Genomic DNA, 22,429 nt, shown 5'->3' with positions numbered 1-22,429 from the left:
AATATGCACCAATGTGAAACATTAGAATATCTAAAATGTGTAGCAAATCACAGAAACACGGCAAGTGACTCTAATGACTAGTGACTCTAATGACTCTACTGCTATGACTTAGTGTAGCTAAATAACTGTGAGACATTTCAGTTCAGGAAACATGAGCTGCCGCGTTTATTGTTACGCAGCAGTGAAGGAGGACATGAATGGCTGGCATGTGAGTCTAATCCACTCCAGAGTGCCTGTGACTATCATAAACATCAAAACAAAGACTGCACTTATTGTGTGTGCACTGTATGTGTGTGTTTACGGTAAGTTGATTCAATGTGATGAGTCGAACAAAGTCTTGACTCAGTTTGGATGCCTTGACATGTAAAGGGAGTGTAACTCAAGAATGCAGCATGAAGAGGATCTGGTGCTGAATACATTTAGCTTGTTGCCTTTATTCCAGAGTCTGAGTAAACATTTAGCCCTTATTCGAGCATGATTAAACACTCTTATGTAAACCACTATGTTATACCCTCCTCCATCACGGAGAATGCAGCTAAGGTGCCTAAGAGCTGACAAGGCAATGAAGAATAGAAAAAATGAGAGGAAAATAAAGAAAAAGACGGAGAAAAAGCTAAGAAGGGTCATATATTATGTCATATATCAGCTTAAGCAATCTCCATTTACCTTCAGCTCTTTGATAATGTGATTTATATTAAAGCAGCTGGGTCTGATGTTAATTCCTAGAATTAAAACAATATCTGTTGGCTCGCAGCAGCGTTGTGGAAGTGGCACACAACTGTGTGTAGAGTGGCACCCTATTCTGTATAATATGCATAGGAAAGAGCTAAAACTGATGGAGAGAGAGCGAAAGAGTTAAACGGTGCATTGTTGAAGTTTAATGAGTGCATGTTGCTACTTTTAGAACACTTTTTTTTTTGCTCACAGCATTAGTGTAAAGCAAACGGTGAATTATTATCAAAATAGTCAATTATAGTCAAATCACTTTCATTGATACAAGAACTTTTTGTTTTTATTCACTTCTACCAAACTGTTTGTTAGCTCCAGAAAGCCAGGTTTTATATATAATATCTGGAAAAAAACTGGCATATCTATCAGGCTATCACTTCTATTCCCTATTAATTATGTATATTTTAGGCATTTTGCCCAAGGCAGTGTGTGCTGTGTTTTTGAGGCTTAAATTTTTGAAATTGAAATTGAATTAAATTTTTGAAAAATTCTTCATCTTCCATACTTCTTCAGCTACTCCTTCCTGATCATGATGTGGATCTGGGAATACACTACAGCTGGGATGCCAGTTCATCAGAGCGGACCATGCACCATACACTTTAGATACAGATTCATTTCTAGTCAGCAATTTACCTGCTGGCTTTTTTTTTAGAAGGTAGGAGGAAACTGGAGAACCCCAAGGAAAGCAATGCTGTAACCTGAGCTCAGGACTGAACCAGGGGTCATCTTGGCGTATTCAGCTAACTTTACTAAAATTGCTAAAATCACCCTTAATTCAGATGTGAGGGTTTCCATGAAAATGAAAAAGAGGGCATTTGGTGCTGCCAATTTTAGTGCACTTTTAGTTAGAAGAAGCACAGAAGTGATGTTTGGCCAAAAACTCTACCGATGTGTGTGTGTGTGTGTGTTTGTGTGTGTGTGTGTGTGTGTGTGTGTGTGTGTGTGTGTGTGTGTGTGTGTGTGTGTGTGTGTGTGTGTGTGTGTGTGTGTGTGTTCTTGGGTTATTAGTTGGATATTACAACCAAATACTCTTCCTTTGTTGTTGCTACCAACTGCAGCTACATCATACATCCCACTGTTTTACTGAAACACACAAAATGTGAGTTCCTCAAAGACAGAATTACAGGGCTTTCAGTAATTGGCTGAAAAATTAAAGGTGGTAGCAAAAAAGGCAGGAAGACCAAAAGCAGTTTTTTAATCCTGTTGTTGCAGAGGAAGGAATTTTTCTCTATGGCCCGGTCCCCTGCTGTTTCCTAAACCCACGTGTTATACAGTGCATAAATAAAGCATGTCGAATCACCTAAGGCGGCTCGCGACACATCTATATACACACAAGCAGCACTTGTTTAATAGCACTTAATAGCACTTGTTTAATAGCACTTATAGTCATGCATGTATGGGTTTTTCTGTAAAATGGGTGAAAAGAAAAGCAAAAAGGCAAAAAGACGTAAAGAAAAGAATCTGTAATTAGGAGAAATGCCAGGAGTCTGTTGCTCTGACTAACTGAGGATGTGTGGATGAAACACACATACTGTATGCCCAAACACACACACACACACACACACACACACACACACACACACACACACACACACACACACACACACACACACACACACACACACACACACACAGCTATGCTTAATCACAAGCTCATGCCCACAGTCCATCTCAAGAGGAGAGATAAGGAGAAGGTAGGAGAGCATCTGTCAAAGCGGATTTAAGGCAAAGGAATCTGATGAGAAATGTTTGGGAAATGAAGAACACGACAAATATATGTAGGCTGTATGTTGTTATGATCTCAAAAGCAGTCAAAGCACTTTGGTCAAGTTTCAGCCAGCTCAAATTTTGTGGTAAAATAACATTCAGCTATTTGTAGTACTAACCAGAGCACTTTGTGCTAGTAAATTAGATGACATCAAGAACCAGAACACCAAAGTCACTGACCTCTGACCCTGGCATAACAGCAGCCACACTTTGCCAGGACTTTTCGGAACAAGTGTTGGCAGGCACAGCCCCGGTGGTGGTGGGCGCCCTTCATGTCGTATCCCAATCACAGACAGCCAGTCTACGAGGAACCAGCATGACCCATGGTAACCCACACTCTCTCCCCAAGTTAATCCCAAAGAGGTAACCGAAAAACCTTGGAAGATAACAGTTGGGGGTTGATGATGAAAAAAACCAGTAAAGAAACCAGGTTCAGGTTTAGGTTTAGGTTGTCACAGCTTATAAGTGAAAGAATCAAGATTAGGCGAAAAGCTTAGCTCGCCTTCTGTTTCTCTCTCCCTGCCATGTGCAGCAATCTTTCCTCTGCCCTGTTCTCTTCTGCTCAGCGCCTAGTCAAATGATCAGACAGCACCACTGGCTGAGAGCACGAGGTAGAAACAGAGAGAGACACAAGACGGGAGGGAGGGAGGAGGTGGAGCTCAACTCCGCAACTCCACTCACTGGCTAGTCCACAATACAGCTCCCACTTCCCTCTTTTCTTTTCTCCCCCCTCTTTACAGCTTGTGTTTTCTTTTAGGGTCTTACTTCCTGATGCATTTTTTATTTTTTATTTGGTTTTGTTTCAAGTCTCATTGTATCATTTAGCTTTTGGGTATGTAGTATCACTTGGCAGATTCCTTATTCGCTGCTTCCAGATCGTCAATCAGCTGGAAAGTCAGAACCAAAGATAAACACGTGTCAAAAATAGCTGCACATGTGTTTAATGATATAATTATATCTGCAGTGCAAGACAAGAGCTGTTGCTTTCATAGCCAGGCTGAATCATGGTGTGTGTGTGTGTGTGTGTGTGTGTGTGTGTGTGTGTGTGTGTGTGTGTGTGTGTGTGTGTGTGTGTGTGTGTGTGTGTGTGTGTGTGTGTGTGTGTGTGTGTGTGTGTGTGATTATTCAGACGTATTAGGATGCTATGACCCCCTTTTTAGAAATTCTTGAAAAAAGTTTACAGCTATAGGATTTAAACGATGTAGTCTGTTATCAGTAAAATTTGAGATGCAGGCAAAGATTAGGAGAACACGTGGACATAACACTGATTTAAGATAGATAGATAGATAGATAGATAGATAGATAGATAGATAGATAGATAGATAGATAGATAGATAGATAGATAGATAGATAGATAGATAGATAGATAGATAGATAGATAGATAGATAGATACTGTATTGATTCAAGCATTGAGTAGCAACATACAAGTCCAATGTAAATCTAGTTTTAGGGCATTTCTGGAAGTGCCACTTCATGCCTGTTTAAACTTTCTCAACTTTAGGTGCCTCCATGGCAATACATGGAAATTCCACACATTTTTCCAGGGATTCCATATATGCCCCATGATTTCCCACAAACACACCACAGCATCTCATGGGGACACCGTTCATGACCCACAGATTCCAATGAAAATCCCATGAGAATTTTATAATAATGAGACACATAAAAGCCATACCGACTTATGCAGATGAATCTGTCATCGTTACACGTGCTAGCTGGTCTGTATTTTATTATTAAATTATATTTTAGTATTAAATTAGTTTGTAGTTCTACAGCAGAAATGAACCTGATTTTCCATACTATACACATGAAACATTTAGTAACATAAACTGAATGCTAATGCCAAATAGTACTCCAGAACTGCCACCTCCTAAACCTCTATTTAACCCCTGACCCTGTGTTGAAAGTGACAAAAATGAAGCAAGATAATGCAAGATAACCAAAGCAACAATCGTACAACAGTAGCCTACTGATATGTGAGTGGGTGATATGTGCTAATTTTAATAGCCTTCAGTGATGAAAAAGCAAAACTATTTTGTAATCTAGACTGTGTTTAGTAAATGCATGTGAAGCTTGGTGTTATGTATTTCTGCTTTATTAATAGTAGATCAATAGTTAAAGACAATTATACTACAGCACTGTTGAATTCTCAGTTCTTACTGGCTAGAATATGTTGATTAATTTCGATGCTTAAAAAGCAGCTCTTATAATAGTTCTTGTCTGCAAGGCAAACTTTTCTATGGTAAAAACTTACACTGGGACTTGCCTGGCTTGCATACCTGAATTTTAAAAAGTGTGTAATTGGTCATATGGCAAGGTTTTCTGGGAGAAGATGTTTATGTAGCATTTGTTTGGAGGGAAGGAGTCTCTAATGTCAGTGCTTTGTAACAGACAGAGCTTAAACCTGAAGACACAGAAAGTTTACAGCGGGCTTTGACATTACGGTTGTTTATAGCAACAACATGAAAACTAACTAATCGTGCTTTTATTAAAAACTGTTTGTATGAAGAATAAAACATTTCAGGAGGCATTGTTACTAGAAAATAATCAATTTCAAACACCAAGCTGTCTTTATATATATACACACAATATAAATACTCAATGTATGAGTATTTACATTTACATTTATGGCATTTGGCAGATGCCCTTATTCAGAGTGCTTTGGTTCACAACGAATACCATCAGTCTAAAACTCTATGTCTCCATGGATTATGGACTATTTGTTATATAGCCAACCCATAAGGACACATGGTTAACAATTCAGTGACATGTCAACACAAACAGTGTGACAGGTTGAGGGGGGAGCAGTTTAGGAGAGAATTCCTGCCTAATTGAGCCAGCATGTGTGCTTGGGGGGAAAGTGTGTGTGTGTGTGTGTGTGTGTGTGTGTGTGTGTGTGTGTGTGTGTGTGTGTGTGTGTGTGTGTGTGTGTGTGTGTGTGTGTGTGTGTGTGTGTGTGTGTGAGAGAGAGAGAGAGAGAGAGAGAGAGAGAGAGAGAGAGTGTGTGTGTGTGTGTGTGTGTGTGTGTGTGTGTGTGTGTGTGTGTGTGTGTGTGTGTGTGCGTGTGTTGGAATGTGGGCTATTGCAAGCTACACGAAAGTTCATGAGACGGATCATGTCTGTATGTTCTACTCCGAGGACATTGTCAGCTGAGGATTGTGCTGAGTGAGTTAATCCCTCACTCCCCTCCTCCCATCCATCTCTATCGTCTCTCACTCTCTCATTTTTCTCTTATTTTTGTCCTTTCTTCTTTTTTCCCCTCTCTTTCTTTCTCTGTCGCTCTCTGCAAACTCTTTCACAACCCCTCTAGTCCCCCTAGAGTCCAATTACTGAAGTCAGCAGAACTGAGATGTTTCATGTATAGGCTAGAAACTGTTTTCTCCTCTCCTTCTTATTCAAATGTGTTTGTAATATTCAGTATTAAAGTATAAGTAACACAGGAAAGCATGTCATCCCGTCATAACCAAAGATAAACAGTATCATACACTCAGGTATGAACTAAGCATGACATCAGGGCTGTGAGATAAATTCAGTAAATGCACCACATTTTTGATAAAAGATCAGAAACCTATTCATTCCAAATTCTCCTAATATTATAGATTCCTACGTAGATTCATAAATATTTTGTCATTATATACAAACTGATAAGGTTGCTGAGGTAGAAAAAAAAAAAAAAAAAGAACAATGTGAACAAGAATATGCTTTGTTCATTTCTTCAAGAAATATTGACAGGTTAGTAACTCAAATATTCGTTATTATTATTATTATTATTATTATTATTATTATTATTATTATTATTATTATTATTATTATTATTAGCATCACTGTGTAGTTTAAGAGGGTTGTAGCAGAAGAGCACTAGGATTGTCCATAAACGTGCTGCTTCCAAACAGTGACACTGCAGAACCTCATATTCTTCAATGCTCAACTTCTGCTGTTAATAAGAGAGCCTTGAAAACATCACATAGTCCGTGGCATCAGAGAGCCGATGATTCAGTACAGTTCAAACAGTCCACCGATTTTCCCAGACCACACTGAGTCAAGCTGTAAGAAATAGTTAATCACACACACACACACACACACACACACACACACACACACACACATACATACACACACACACACACATCTTGCCCATCCTCACATGTTAAAGAGAAAAGAAAGTAAGAAACTGGAATAACTCTGAGTGAAAGCTCAGAGGATTTTGGGTAATGAAAAACTCTAATCATAGAAGAGCATGGGCAATAAAACATTCCCCTGTCACTGATATATATACTGATGGCATGTATAACATAAATCTTGCTCCTACACTGAGAAACCAAATCCACCCACTCTCTCTCTCTCTCCCTCTCACACACACACACACACACACACACACACACACACACACACACACACACACACACACACACACACACACACACACACACACACACACACACACATCATAATCCTTTTTTGTCATACAGTAGATTCAAACACACACTTGAAGAGCACATAATAATTTAATAAGAAGTTCATAAAACAGCAGTAATTGGGACATATGTAGGTGGTAAGTAGGAATGAGTACTAGTTTATTTTTTCAATTAAGATCATATTACTTCTATGAAGACTGATCATATTAAAGAATACACACACGCACACACACGCACACACACACATATGGGGTCAGAATTGTTTCAACACACACACACACACACGAACGCACACACACAGAAAGACCAGACAGATTAAATCAAAGAGATCTGATGGCAGAGTAACTCATTGGTGAATATCATTTAATTATTATGAATGAATACAAAGTTAGTTATTTCTATCCTTACATGGCATAGGATTATATTTCATTTAATTGAGTGCATTAATAATTGGGGTGTGTGTCCTAAAACACACACACACACACACACACACACACCCTACCAATGACAAACTATAGTATACCAAGGATGATGCATCTGCTGCTGTTGAAGCTCAATGCTGAAATATTCAACACAATGATACCTTCCTCGATTTCAACTCAGTGTGTCTCAGACCCTCAATCTGTTTTGAATATTTCTTCTCCTTCACCTGAGTGATGGTCTCCACATCCTTCTGGTGTCAGGGGAACAAATACTAATATGCTCTTTATTACAGATCCACAGGCCACCCGTACATCTTCTCTTTCAAGCATTTCAGTTAATATTGACGTTAAACTTTGATCTCTGTGGCTTTGTCTCTGCCATGGCTGTTGGTGCCACATGAGCTAGTTTAAGCATTTAATTTTTCACAAAAGTCTTAGGGTTTACATAGAATGGTGCGAAAAACAAACAACATTCAATGAGCTGCAGTTATTAATCAACACCTTGATAATGAGAGAGATCAGAACTGAGTGAAAGACTACAGTCACTTAAATAAACACTTTTTACCACTGTGGTGAGCAGAAAAGCATCTCAGAGCACACAAAATGTTAAAGAATGATGCTACAATAGCAGAAGACCGCATCAGCTTCCACGTCTGTTAAGCAAGAAGTCTGAGGCTACAGTCGGTACGGGTGCGACAAAATTAATGTGAACATTGTGTGCTTGGGGAAAAAAATAAATGAATGAGCTTTACACTTTTAAATAGTGTATTTAGTGAGCATACAGGCATGCTGTTATATATAGTGCTCGCAAATCTGAAATGAATTATAGCAAGTATTAGTCATAATGTTGAGTAGAATCTTAATGGACTGCATATGTGACTGTTTGAAGTATATGGAAAATGTTCATATGCTAGAAATTCAGTAATAAAGCTTGTCTGCATTCTGGTGCACTCATTTAATCACCCTGTCCGTCTTTCTCTTCCTCCCGTTTTCTCTCTTTCTCTCTCTCTCTCTCTCTCTCTCTCTCTCTCTCTCTTTAACAGAACAAAACAAAACATTTTTTAATTAACTTTATATACAGTATTGCAATATGGGTCACATGGAAGATCAAAGGAGATGGACATTGATCCTGTCTTAATGGTGAAAGCTTTAATAAAGGAGAGATTAACAATAGAACATGCTTATTACATCCTTGTAAACAATGTGAATGAATATAACCATGTATGGGGTGATGATCATTTCTTATGCAAACCTGATGGTCAGGGTTTCAAATTAAAGTCATTTTTTATTGATTGATTGATTGATTGATAGATTGATTATTATATATATATATATATATATATATATATATATATATATATATATATATATATATATATATATATATATATATATTATTATTATTATTATTATTATTATTATTATTATTATTATTTTATTTACATAATTAAGATGCAGCACATCAAGATGCAGCACCCTGAGTGTTGTAGAAACATTTTAAGATGCTTTCTTGCTTATATTGGAATAAAGGAGGTGTTTAAAACTCTCTCTCTCTCTCTCTCTCTCTCTCTCTCTCTCTCTCTCTCTCTGTCTCTCTCTCTCTCTCTCTCTCTGTCTCTCTCTCTCTCTCTCTCTCTCTCACACACACACACACACACACACACACACACACACACACACACACACACACACACACACATATACATCTGTAAGTATCTGTACAAGCTCCCAGTTCTCAGAAGACTGGATTATCGGCCCTGCTTGTGTGCCCAGTAACCAAGCAGCGTGGCGCAGGATGGGATCAGGCCTACAGGAACAGCTCTTCTTTTCTTCATCCCTCTGTCTGCTGCATACATTTAAAACCCATTCAATTCAACCCACCCCCTAACAGCTAGACTGCTTGATCCTCGACGGATATCAAACCCTTAGCTCATAAATCGCAAAAGGTCAAGTCATCTGCACAGAAACAGGCTTCTGGAAAAGCCATAAATGACATATTGAAGCTGATATCTTTCTTAGTTTTTATATAAGTATCTGAAGTAGGCTTTCTTTTTACATATTTAAACATGTTTATGTTTGTCCACATTTCTGTATTTAAAGGTGCAATCTGTCATAAAAAAAAATAAATAAATAAACCTAGAATAGTCATAAGAATACATTACAAGACAAACAACTAGTTCTATTCAGTTGCAATTGCAGTTCACGTCATGGTCAACATGGGCTGTTAAAATTACAAACCGCTCCTTTAATACTATATAATCAGTCCACCTTGCATGACCTTAGAGGATGGGACTGATGACCATGATACATATTGCATTTAACTAATGTACAGATAGGAGGGCTGCATACTGTGCTGCAAAATATAATACGTTATGTGAACTTATTTCTTCCCTTTAATTCTATTTGTCATAAAATGTTTTGGATATTGGAACTCAAGTTTATAAGTTTTGAAAGATGCAACTTTAAATAATCCGTTATCTAGACTGCTTTTGAGTTAAAACAAAACTTTACATTGAGTTTGCACCTTCTGACCAATTAGATCTGCTAGTGTGGTAGTGTTCTATTTAGCATGGAGTCCATATGGTGGAAAGAAACCAAGAGGACCTAAACATATGCAGAATGTAATACAGACAGTAACACAGATGGTTAGAGGACAGCCTCGGATACAGAAAGACTGTGTGTTTCCTCCACATTCACCCCTCAGCAGAAGGATATATTCTCCAGCACTATACTGAGGTTGTACGCCTACTGTGAACTCCAGACATAACAAACTAAGATCCAAATTGAGAGCTAGAAAGCTTTTATATTATCCTACTGTCTCGCTACTCTCTCTCTCTCTCTCTCTCTCTCTCTCTCTCTCTCTCTCTCTCTCTCTCTCTCTCTCCCCCTCTCTGCCTGTTTCTCTTTTTCATTGGGTTCAGTATCGCTTGCATAAAGAGCAGTAGAAGGGAGGCTATGGTTGAACCACTAAACCAGCACCATGGGATCCAGCTCATTGTATGTAGTGTAAACTGTTTACTAGCTTGTCTGCAAATACTATCCACAAGTCCATAAGATGTATGTTTTTTTTCACACAACCACGCCCACCTACTTTCAGACACAAACACACGTACAGGTCCGCGTACATAAATGTGTAAGTACCAAGTGGTATATTTCACAGCCCCTCTTAGGCTCAATACCCATCATTCCCCATCTTCAATCAGCCCAGACATCGAGGCTCAAACAAGTACCACCTCTTTTCTTCAAAAATTTCCAACAGATGTTATCTCATATAAACACAATCCACACAACTTTCTTGTCTAAATTCTGGAAAACAAACGAAGCCCTCTCAGATTACGTAAGACATCCTGACTCCAACCTTGACCTAATGTCATTGCCTTATAAAGCATCACTCATACAAGAATCTCATTAAAGTCCTGCACTGAACAACAATCGATTCTTCCGCCTCCTCTCTGCAGCATTTCTCTGCAGTTTGGTCATTTGGTAATATGCTGGAAAAGACTAATGTGGGCAGAAAGGAGGAAAACATTTTAGGATTCTTTCAAAGACCAGTCTAAAGATACCACATTCTCTCTGTGGGCCTGAGGGATGGGTGGTGAATCCTGTGGCTTGTAAAAATGACACCTGGTCAGTGTCAGAGGAGTCAGACAGAAGACAACCCTCAATCCCATTGAATTAGATCAAAGCTATACCTCCAAATGGATAGTTCATCAAAAGGACTGTTGGCTGTGTACTTTGTGTGAACCTTAAGACACAGCGCAGGCGGTGTGACTGTTTCACTGAATCATATATTATAAATTCACAACTAGAGTATATAAAAAAGGAATCAGAACCATTTAAAAGGAAATATTGCATGGCCAGTTGAAAGGGTTTTTTGACCATTCAGAGGTGTTTGTGTTTTATTTATTTATTGAACTATTATTAAGATACAACCGATGGTATTCTTTATATTTATGGACTTATTAAGCTATAAACGTAAAAGGATTTTAAATTAGTGTTTTAGTATATGCATAGAAGGTAAACCAGTTAAAACTAGCATTATTTGTAAGACAAACCTATCTTGTGTGCCTGACATGCCTGATTAGTGTGATGTAGATCTAGACCTCTAGCTTAGCTCAAGATCCAAAAAAAGAAGAGGCCTAAATATTTCAGAGAGGATCCAGAATGCAAGTAGGGAATAAAACACAATGGATATAGTTTTATAGTAAAACGTTTTCAACAGGATGGTTATTTTCCTCTGAAAGCATGCCTCATTTTTTTTATTCCTTTCTACCACAGCAAATTGCAAGAAATGAAACATATTTTTCATTTTTCAAAAAACACAATGTCTTTTATGATCTGTTTATAATTATGATTAATGTCACTAGTTAGTTCCACTTCGATTTTAGCAGCTTTAAACCATCAGACTTCCTCCAGACTGTCTTTTTTTCTGTCTATTGAAGTTAATAAGACATTAAAATGCAGCTTATGTTACAGAGAAACCAGAATGCCAAATTCCCAAATCTCAAGTCTGATACTGAAGACTACATCTATAAATTTTAAATAAATGGCTCATTACAGATATCTGATAATGTCGCCATATCAGTAATTAATTTTTTTCCCATCTGTTTTTAATCAGCTTATTATTATTATCTGAGATTATTTGCAACGTCTCCCAAAAGTGTTAATCTGAATTAGCTGTTGCTATAGTGATAACAATATTTTAGAATGACCACATTAATATAAAATTAATTAATCAATGTTCTGTCCAATCAGATTTAAGAATTCAACAGCACTATTGTGTATACTTGGCTGAAAATGAAAATTTGGACCCTATAATTTCTGTGGTTTTCTGAAGGACTTTTCCACTACTTATTCCGTAACTGAAAGCATATCTCAGTCAATATGCAGACCACGTATAATTTTATACCCTTCATTGTTTATTTGTTGCCCAATGGATTTTGAGTTGTCTTGTTAAAATCCCAGTTTGTTAACACCCTTGAAGTTTTTACTAAGAATTCATAAGTTAACACTTGCAACAAATGCGTTTTTTTAACGATTAAAAGCAAAAAATCTTTTTTTATATAATTTCTGCAGACATAAAATTATTCAAGCCTTACTTATTTATATCATATACTTATACTTAATATATTGATATTTAGGTACATGTGATGAAAGATAAAAGGAGGAGTCTGGCTTTATGCATTTGACACAGGCTCATCCTGCACGTCGAGGCGTCTGGATGCTTTACGGCTGACGTTTCAGGCCGTCTGGTTTGGCCTGCAGCCCAGAGCAGAGCTGCTGAGAACAGCAGTCTATCAAAATGTCATCCACTCAAGAGCAATGACCTGGGAGCCTGTCTGCTCCCCACAACAACACAGCTTTATTTTCAAGACTAAAACTTTGCACTTTTACTTTATTTACACTCACTGTCATTGTCTTAACATTGACATCTGCTTCTTATTTTCTGACACATAGGACAGCAACGCTCGAGGTGGATAATAGCTTAGTTAGAAATTAGTCTATGGTCTAATCATGATAACATAAGTGCTGAAATAGCTATGTTCACTTACTTGCTCATACAAATATATGCAATATTAAAGCCTGACTCATGCAAACGTGATTTTTGAGCAGGCCAGCTGGAGGCCTGTGGTAGCCCTTTTAAGGTCAGGCCTGGCTTAGCCACCAGGTCCCCTGAGAAGCTCAACTGAAGATTCCTGTAGCTGCTTTTTTTAGGGCAATACAAGGATTTAATGGATCATAAACCTATGAATGACTAAATGTGCCATTAAAGCCAAGTCATGAAAGTATCCTTTAGAGCAGGGATGTCAAACTCCTTTCAGATAACAGACCAAGTTACACTTAGTTTGATATAAAGTGAGATACAGTAGACATTCGTTTCATTCATGAACATTTTGAATGCACAGATGGATTGATAAATATCATTTGATGTCACTTAAAAATGATGAACAGCCTGCATTCATTTCTAAAAAAAGGAGAAGACATTTTTTACTTAATTGGGATTATATGCCATGAATCTAAAAACAATATCCTTTAATATTAAGCAGAATTATATATCGGTTGCAAAATTACATATTCAATTCAATAAAGTTGTGATAACATGAGTTTATCCCCATATGCTGTGATACAGATGTTTATAGTATTAACTTTTTAGCTTGAAAATGTGGCATGATGCATCATTAGCCCATTTTGTCAGTAGCTACTGAGTATATTCCTCTGTTTTACCCTAAAAGGAACAATATTTTTAAATCTTTCAATTTTAATGTGATTTCAGACTCAAATTACCTTTAAACCTTTAAAGGGGTGCCTTCTGGCTCAAAATTTAAAACTTCAGCTAAACATGGCTGCTGAAATAATATACAGTAGCCAAGCTGTACAAATACATAGTTTTTGTTAATTATTTCTTTCAATTTTTTGTGGTTTGTTTGTTTGTTTGTTTGTTTGTTTGTTTGTTTGTTTGTTTGTTTGTTTGTTTGTTTGTTTGTTTGTTTGTACAAGCTGCTATTTTACTGCCATATTTACATCCACATTGAAATGGAAAAGAAAGTGATTGATTATGCAACATAATACTAACCGCACTGGCAACAGTATGACATGCAAAAGAAAGATTAAAAGGCAGTAACATTATATGTGAGTATGAAAATCCCATGGAAATTTGGGACAAGGAAAGATTACACATCCAACAGTGGTGAGTAGTCTGCAATTCCCAAAAGCCTTATTGGAAACTATTGAAGATGAAGTATAATTCCAAACACATTTTCACTGTTCTTCTTAACTTTAATTCTTGAAGTGTTCTGCACCTTATAACCTATCTTCTCTTACTAGCTTCAGGTTTTTTGAGGAAATTGGAGTGTGTGGTATTTTTATAAACAAAAATGAGATAATGTAAGTCGCTCTGGATAAGGGCATCTGCCAAATGATGTAAATGTAAAATAGGTAACTTGGCAATTGTCTGTTTCCTGTTGCTGTGTATCTAAGCTTTCCACTCTGCTATCTCTGATGCACTTGGCACAACCTGGCTTGTTACGAAACAAGCTAAATGACTCAATCCAAATTTGAGGAGCTGGCTAAGTCTGTTCATGGGTGAGCTACAAAGTGTGCTGAGTGAAAGAGTCAATTTGAGAGATAAATATAATTATACCAACACTGTGGGACACTGGGACACTGCACTGGAGTTAGAGATGGTAAAGATAGAATAAAAGAAAAAGCGGGACAGTCTCACTTCAAAACCCAGCTTCTGCTTGTGATTTAGAGAATACTTGCTCAGTCCCGTAATTCCAGTGAAGCCACCAGAAGGCATATTGTTCCTAATCTTTAACAGATGGGTGGTCTCCAGTGCTTCTATCCTTCTCCGAAGAAATGAGAGCCGGGGCCTCCTCATCTTAAGCAAAGCATGGTAACTCCACACTGACCCTTTCAAATCTTATTAATGGGCCACTTAAATTGCATTACCACGAACGAGAGAGAGAGAGAGAGAGAGAGAGAGAGAGAGAGAGAGAGAGAGAGAGAGAGAGAGAGAGAGAATGAATTCAAGAAGACTGGTCTTTAGACCTTTTGCTAAAGTAGATACAGTTTGTAAACCATTACACAGTTGTCCCCAACTTAAGCACAGCTTTGAGAAATCTGAACTAACATAATCCTGCGTAATTAGAGTGCAGAGAAAGTCATGTCAGTAGAACATAACACTAGCTGGTTGTGGTATCGCTGACGGTAATATTCATTAGATGAAATTTTAGCAGCATAAAACATATAAATCGGTCTCGTCTGAAATCGACTTTGTCATCATTTTTGACCCCATCACGTGCAGCACATCCCATGTCAGCTCACCATCTTTCCATATGGTGCAAACCGTAGTACCCGGTTCCCTCAAGGCACATACAAAGCTCCTTTTGTTCCATTTCATTCAAGGAAAGAGTGAATGCACGCAAACTTTTCCTAGGCAAAATAACTATGGCTGCATTCGATAGGCTTTTTTCTGGCATCTGGAAGTTGTTCTCAGCAGCTACTCATCAGAGTTTTCAGAAAATTAGCGGCCAGTCTGATTATCAGCACAGGCTGCAGTTAAAGGGTGTGGTTCATTAACCTCAGGATTACTAGTGTAACAGATCCAATCTGATAAAAATCCTTGCTTATCTGCACAAAGCACAGTCACGCCCACAGCATAATTGTGTGATTTGTCTGCAAAGCTAGAGTTGCAGGTCAAGAATATTTGGACTAATATACTTAGCGGAAACTATTAAAAGAACGTTTTGGTTCATGGTAATAGCCATGGGCGGATTTGTAAATATTTGGCAGCTTGCATACAAAATGAGCCGGTCCCAATGGCAGAAATGCTGCTCCTAGTGGTGATTAAAAGTAACGATGGGCTTTTCCAGTAAGAGCTATTGCCTGGTCATGCTAATAGCTTTGTTTAACAGTGTATCATGTCAGATAGAGTAGAGAGTAGATGACACAAAAATCATTTACTAACTGTAAATGAGATATGTCTATTCTTGACTCGTGTACAGAGTAACTTTGCTATTTCTGTTGACTGTAGCATGTCACCATTCTTTTCTCGGCTGAATCTGGAAACTTGACAACTGTCAGATATGATGGATTAAAAATTGTGTCTGGGTTGAGCTGAACAGAACCAAATAAGGCCTGCAAATCTTACCTTCTTTGTCTCTTTGCCCTCTCTCAGGGCTGTCCCGAGATGCCTGCTCCCACTCAACCCTTTCCTGATCCCACTGAGACTGGCTTGCTGCCTTTTGTTCGCCATCCACTGGCAGCTCCTCTGTGCCCTCTGAGCTCTGCAAAATACACATGAGAACATAAATGATGGAAAAAATATCTGTAAAATTAGTTTCCTTAAGTTACTTATGCACAACATTAAAGCCAACACTTGCCTCATTTTTGCAGCATCCAATCAAGAGTCTTAGTAAAGGAAGTAGCCAATCTACTACACTACAATTTGTGGAGCATAAAAGCTCTGCTGAGCTTCAACATCTCATAAATGTCTTTAAAATGTCTCTCGTGTCTATGACAGACTTTATTTTGGCAAAGTGAATGGAACTTTAGTTCACAGTCCAGAGGTTTGGGTTTATTAGATTCTGGGTATATCTTTACAAAAACTGCCTATAGCTAGCAAAAACCATGCCCAAGATTACCACAGAGATCTGAATTTTTTACTTCTATTTTAAATGTAGACCAGCTAGCTGCCTTACTGTGAAAGTTACATCAAATTCGTTATAAAGCTAAACAACCAAAACAAGCAAACATTAGCTATCCAGAACAGAAAACTTATGTTAGTCATGTTGTATGCACATTGTTAGCACTTTATTTATTTTTATAGCAGTTTATTTATTCTATTTTTTTTTTTAATCATCTTTGTCTTGTGTTTTCTTTTCAGATTGTACTAACATCCCAATAAGCTCATGGCTGTGTTAAGACTGCTGGTACTTTCAGTCCCTGACTTACAGTAGTAAACTAGCATGACAAGGAGTTAGGGTTTTTTGTTTGTCTGTTTGCTTGTGTTTTGAGACTGCAGTGCAATTCTGAAAACACTCTGGATAACATCGGCTAGAGCAAGCTTATTGTTATTTATTTATTCTCTAAGCTAACTTTATGTTAAGTTCCACATGTGATTCCTGTTCTAGCTATGCTAGCCTCCCCCTTTCAGGGTTTTAGCTCAATGGTATTCTTAGAACCTGACATGTTGAACTAGCATGAGGATGTGTTTTTGATAGCTACTACAAAGCACTTCTGTAAGTCATTCAGGGTAAGATTGTCTGCTTAATAAATATTCATAAATATTCATAAATAAAATACATAACTTGGAATTGAAAAAAAATGCGCAGTGTAAAAATAAGACGATGATGTTGAAGATCTTAATGAAGAACAAGAAGTTTATTCCAGAATAGCAGTGACAAAATACATGGCATACTTTGGGTTCATCGGAGTCAATAAGAACCCAGAGCAAATCTTGCTCACGCATTACATACAGTTTTCCCTTTTGTATTTAATTTGATTATCTGCTTTGAATGTGTATTGAGCGTAAGAACTGAGTGTCTCCCAAATGGCTGGGTCACACCTTGTTATATAGCCAGATGTCTTTAAATGTTAATCACAGTCACGTATACCTTGTCTTGTTATTGTTACAATTGTTATCAACCAAGTGGTCACTTAAAATGGTAATCACGGTCACGTAAACCCTTTGTTCGTGGTGATCCCTGATGTCCTGCTGCCGCACCCATATTTATAATTGAATCAAGTTTATACGTTTAGAGTCCTAAACGTATTACCTCATGATACTTAAACCTCTTTAGGAATGAGCTCTTTAAGATGTATACCTTGAAGTGGAATTTGGGTGCAATTTCTGTCATTTCTTACAGAATCTTAAAAAATATCCAACATAACTCACTAGCTAAACACGCTGTTTAGCAAACTTCACAACATGTTCCTTTTTGAAAAATAATTAACCAGCTACTTAATAAAGATTTTTCTAATGAAATGTTAATTGCCCTGTGTGTGGTCCTTATAGTGACAAAAAGGATGCCTCACTCGAAATAGCTAATTACAAGTTACCAAATCTTATTGTAAAAAAACACATTGGGCTTTCTGGTAGGACATTTTCAAATGATCATGTCACTCTTATTTAGCTTCTTAACCAGAATCTTAACAGCCACTTCACTTCATGAGCATCATGGAGGTAAGGAACATATTACTGTGTTTCGTTCTGTTGCCCAGAGCACCATCCTGTTCTTATGGGTTTTTTTTCTTTTGTTTTTTAATCTGAGTGATTTATTATTAGTATTATTTAGTATTAGTACCCATGCCACCAGAGTGAGAACCAAGGTGGATTTTCAGTAAACATCTCACTCTGGAGAACATCAAACCCAGCAACACATTCAGACAGAAACAGTCCAGTGCCATGAGAAATGTACAGATCAGAACGATGCTGAAACAAAACAAAAAAAAACACTTCAATAGTGCATGTCAGAACACAGGAAGGCAAATTCCTGGACAAGCCCAAGGTGCATTGTTTTAAGGATGACAAAGTGCATGTTTAGGTTAGAGAAGCCAGCTAGTCTGAAAAAAAAAAGCCTGAAGAGGCCATTTATGTCACTCTGGTACAGAGGATGTTCTGTTACACCACTTATTACCAGATAACAATGCTGTCCTGACATGTTGAAGACTGCGGCTTCACACCTCTGACCCTGATATCACATCAATCTTGTGACCTTACAGGTGAAACAAATACTAAACGGTGTTTAAAGTGCAGTTAAGTGCAGCATTTTCCCACCATTCAGTAGCTCCTTGGGTGAATGAAGAAGCTTGCTCACCAAGACTTAAAGTTTGTAATTCAGACATCAGGCAAAACCAAAGAAAATGCTCCCTGAACTTCCTAGTCAGGAAGATGTCCTCAACCTCTATATTCCTGTAAATAAAATATTACTTTAAATGTGTTTATAGTACCAATATCTTTAGATCACTCAACATATTCATATTCATATTCATTTGTTAACTCTGTAACAGAGTTTGCTATTTAAAAAGAAAGTTAATACATTATCAATTCATGATTAATGTTAGCTGGCTAGCTTGTTCCTAACAAAACATGGACACATACATGTTTTTCCACATCAGACCTTGAACACATCAAACTCAAAAATAGTATACTTCCCCTTAGTCTAGAAGTCCTACATCTGAGTTAAGACGAACGCAGCATAATTACTACAAGACCTTCTTTGATACCAATAGAAGCCTTTATATTTGTCACATATACTTTACATCACAATGAAATTCATTCTTCACATATCCCAACTTTGAAGGTCGGGGTCAGAGCACAGGTCAGCCATGATACAAAAACCCTGTAGCAGAGATTGTTAATGGCCTTGCTCAAGGGCCCAACAGCAGCAGCTAGGCATTGTTGGGGCTTGAACTCTGATCAACAACCCAGAGCCTTAACTGCTTGATGCCCACAAATGCCCACTAGTGTATCAGAGACAGCTGATATAAATAAAAAACAGGAATAAAAAAATATCAATGTAAGGTTTTGTTTTTTAACACTTCTCATCAGAACATTTAGCAGCTGACCAGTGGATCGTCCTGTTTTGCTGAGTTATGTGCATCATCACCACCAATGATGAGGGAAATATGTAGAATTGGATGAAGAAGCAAAGATAAAGCTGATTTCTCTCTAGTCTAGGCTCTAGATTCATGCAGCATATTAGTCATATCAGTGACAGTCAGGCCAGGCGATTACACAGACTGACACACCCCCTAGATTTGATTTCTGCTGAGATCTTTCAACTGACTTCCCTCATATGGAGGAGACTGAACATGTCAGTGTCGTCATTTAAAAGAGCACACCAGATAAATCAGTGTAACTAGTAAGAAATAAGTCGGATTATTTACTCTATCATTATTTTTTCACAAAATGCCTTTGGAGAAGAAAAAATAATAATATTGAAAAAAAATTCAATTCAATTCAACTTATTTGTATAGCACTTTAAACAATTCACATTGTCTTAAAGCAGCTTTACAGAAGCACAGAAACAGAATAAGAATGTAAAAGTTTAAAATTAAATGACTATTTCTACTATATCTCGAACATTTATCCCTAATGTGCATGCCTGAGGCAACGTGGCAATGAAAAACTCTCTGATAGGATATGAGGAAGAAACCTTGAGAGGAACCTGACTCAAATTGAACCTCATCCTCATTTGGGTGACACTGAACACGAAATAAAGTAAATATAAATAATGTCCTTTCTACAACAGTTTAAAGTCGAGTGGAATTGTGCAACCAAAAGCTTCTGAGGAGCTAATAGGGTGAGGATAATTTCTTATTTCATTACAGACTTCACACTAGTGTTCACTGATGACCCGAGCACAAATCTGATGGACATATATAAGGTTAGTGTTTTTAAAAAAAATATTTTGTACTATATTTTGAATTTGGAGTAAACAGTAAATCAGTAAACAAGGTTTAACTGTGTATGTAATATATTCGAAAAACATTCACGTCAATCTTATGTCATCAGTGAGACCTCAGGATATAATGCATTGCTCAGCCCTTAATCATCTCATTATCAATATAAAGTGTTATTGATATAAGATTGTATCCCTCCCATCACACTCTGCAGTCACTGCGACATTTATTATTTACTTGTTATTGATCTACTGTAGACCTCGTTACACAGAGAAAGTTTTGTCTTTTTTGTTTCTTGCTTTAATTAATTTTTTATTACTCAATACTGCTTTTAACACAGGAACAAAAACAACCAGCACTCAGACAGACTTATTGTACTGGGATGCGAGCCTGACAGCTGCGGTGAGGAACTGGACCTTCATCGTCTCTATGCTCATGGAGCGATGTCTTAATCAGTGTTACTCAGTTTCCGAGTCTTGTAGGACATCCAAAATTCCTCATAAGCATTCATCATGGTACCCAGCCAGAGGTCAGGCTCTCATCAGCTTGTCCACTTCTCCTCTTCAAGCTTGCTCTGTCTCTGAGCTGTGTGACAAATGTGTTTTATTTACTTTCCCATTTTTATCCCTCTGAAAATCCCAGAAAATTCTCTGCTTATTTCTGTCTCTTGAAATAAGACTGTGAAAATCAATACATGCTTGTCCTAGAATTAATGGACTTTGGAATGAATAAGACATGATTATCCTGATGGACGTTTGATAATCTATTCCACGCATTTAATCCCCTGCTTTTTCTAATGGACAGGAGGAGCAGGAGGACATGTTGCACATTTTTGTTTTGTTTCCGGAATCGGTCTCCTTTTCTTCTTAAGCTCCTCCACACATAACCACACATGCCACATCTCATCTGGTCTCTGGAATGTGTTTGCTTACTGTGAGATGCATACTGTGCAACAAGGTCATGCCATGTAGGCAATTGGAAAGCCATTAGCAATCGTTTTTATTAGAGACTGATAGTGAAAAATAAACGAGAGAGATGGTTCACAATTTATTTGATTTGTCCAGATCAGAAATGAAAAATCAGTCAGTGAAATTTACTTGCAAAAACAACAACTAGCCACTTGTTACGTATGTCACCGGACGTATGTCATCATCAGGATATGCATATTAAAAAAGTTATCTATCTAGTAGTCCGAAAGAATCGCGCAGATATTTCTCTTTACGAGCACCTGACATTTATCGTTTCACAGTGATTGTCATTTGTTGTTTATGATTAAGGAAAAAACAAACAGTACATCAAATTTAAAAGGAATTGAACGAAGGTTTGGTATACTCACCCACTGTTGGCTAGGCATGGCCAGTGAGCTCAGCATGTCTGCCATGGCACCTAAGATATGATCAGTGCGCCCCTGGTTCTTCTGAAGAGGTTTCATTATTGCAGCAGTTCTCCGTGTCTGTTTCTATCTCCCTCCTGTCTTCCAGAGTCGTTCTTTCTTTAATCCAGAACAATACGGCACAGCTTTGAGCTGTAGGTCAACTCCTATTTGCCTGGCCTTCTGCAACTCTCCTGCACATAAATAATTGATTGTGGAGGAGCTGAGGGTGCTTTTGTCTGGGATGACACGTGCCTTCTTTATTCCTTTCTGGCTGCTGCGTCTTGAAGAGATCGCAAGCAAAGCACAATTTACTCAGGCCTCGTCCCGAATCTCTGTCCGTGAGGTCACTTCACAGAGCATCATGGCATGGGTTTAAAATCATTTCTTTCAAATCTTTATCCGTCACAGTGTCCCATTCCTTTTTCCTCATGCTCTTTTGCTGTTTAGTACCTTTCTTGCTATGTGAGGACTGACTTTCTAAAGTCTGGAGTCTCTGAAGTCTCAGTTTCTCTAGCCTGTTATTGGCTGCATGCATCTACCACCCCTTCAGAAGTCCACTCCTCCCTCTCTTCCCCCATACATCGTTTGCTCCCTAGTGCTCTCTCTTACACAAGACACTGATTCTGAGTGAGTTTTTGTTTCTCCTCCTTCTCAGTTTCTTTCTGCCATCCACAGATCAGCTCTTCTCCCTTATCTCGGCACGCGGATTGTGTAAACACCAAATAAGGTAGCTGGATACTACAACACTAGACTAGGGAACAGGAAACCACAGACAAATCTGTCACGAGTTATAAACAGCCTCCATTTTCAT

General features: G+C 37.9%; 1 protein-coding gene across 3 annotated transcripts in view; it reads right to left on the bottom strand.

Annotated features, from left to right (window-relative positions):
- The window catches only part of arhgef25a (Rho guanine nucleotide exchange factor (GEF) 25a), a 72,241-nt gene extending 50,042 nt beyond the window's left edge, over positions 1-22,199 (bottom strand). The window contains exons 1-2 of one of the 3 annotated variants that reach the window (XM_047807000.1): positions 21,580-22,199; positions 15,988-16,123 (exon numbers count right to left, since the gene is read on the bottom strand). In XM_047807000.1, the coding sequence (XP_047662956.1) occupies positions 15,988-16,123; positions 21,580-21,675 (232 nt within the window). In that variant the 5' untranslated portion in view covers positions 21,676-22,199. Of the gene's footprint in view, positions 1-2,676; positions 3,103-15,987; positions 16,124-21,579 lie in introns of those variants that run through there. The other 2 variants (XM_047807001.1, XM_027170511.2) reach the window with 2 other exon arrangements.
- Positions 22,200-22,429: the final 230 nt, after the last annotated feature.

Source organism: Tachysurus fulvidraco, chromosome 23 (genome assembly GCF_022655615.1).
Source record: "Tachysurus fulvidraco isolate hzauxx_2018 chromosome 23, HZAU_PFXX_2.0, whole genome shotgun sequence".
Classification (NCBI taxonomy): Eukaryota; Metazoa; Chordata; class Actinopteri; order Siluriformes; family Bagridae; genus Tachysurus; species Tachysurus fulvidraco.
Note: the sequence above shows the minus strand (reverse complement) of the source record. Positions and strands in the feature narration are given on the sequence as shown.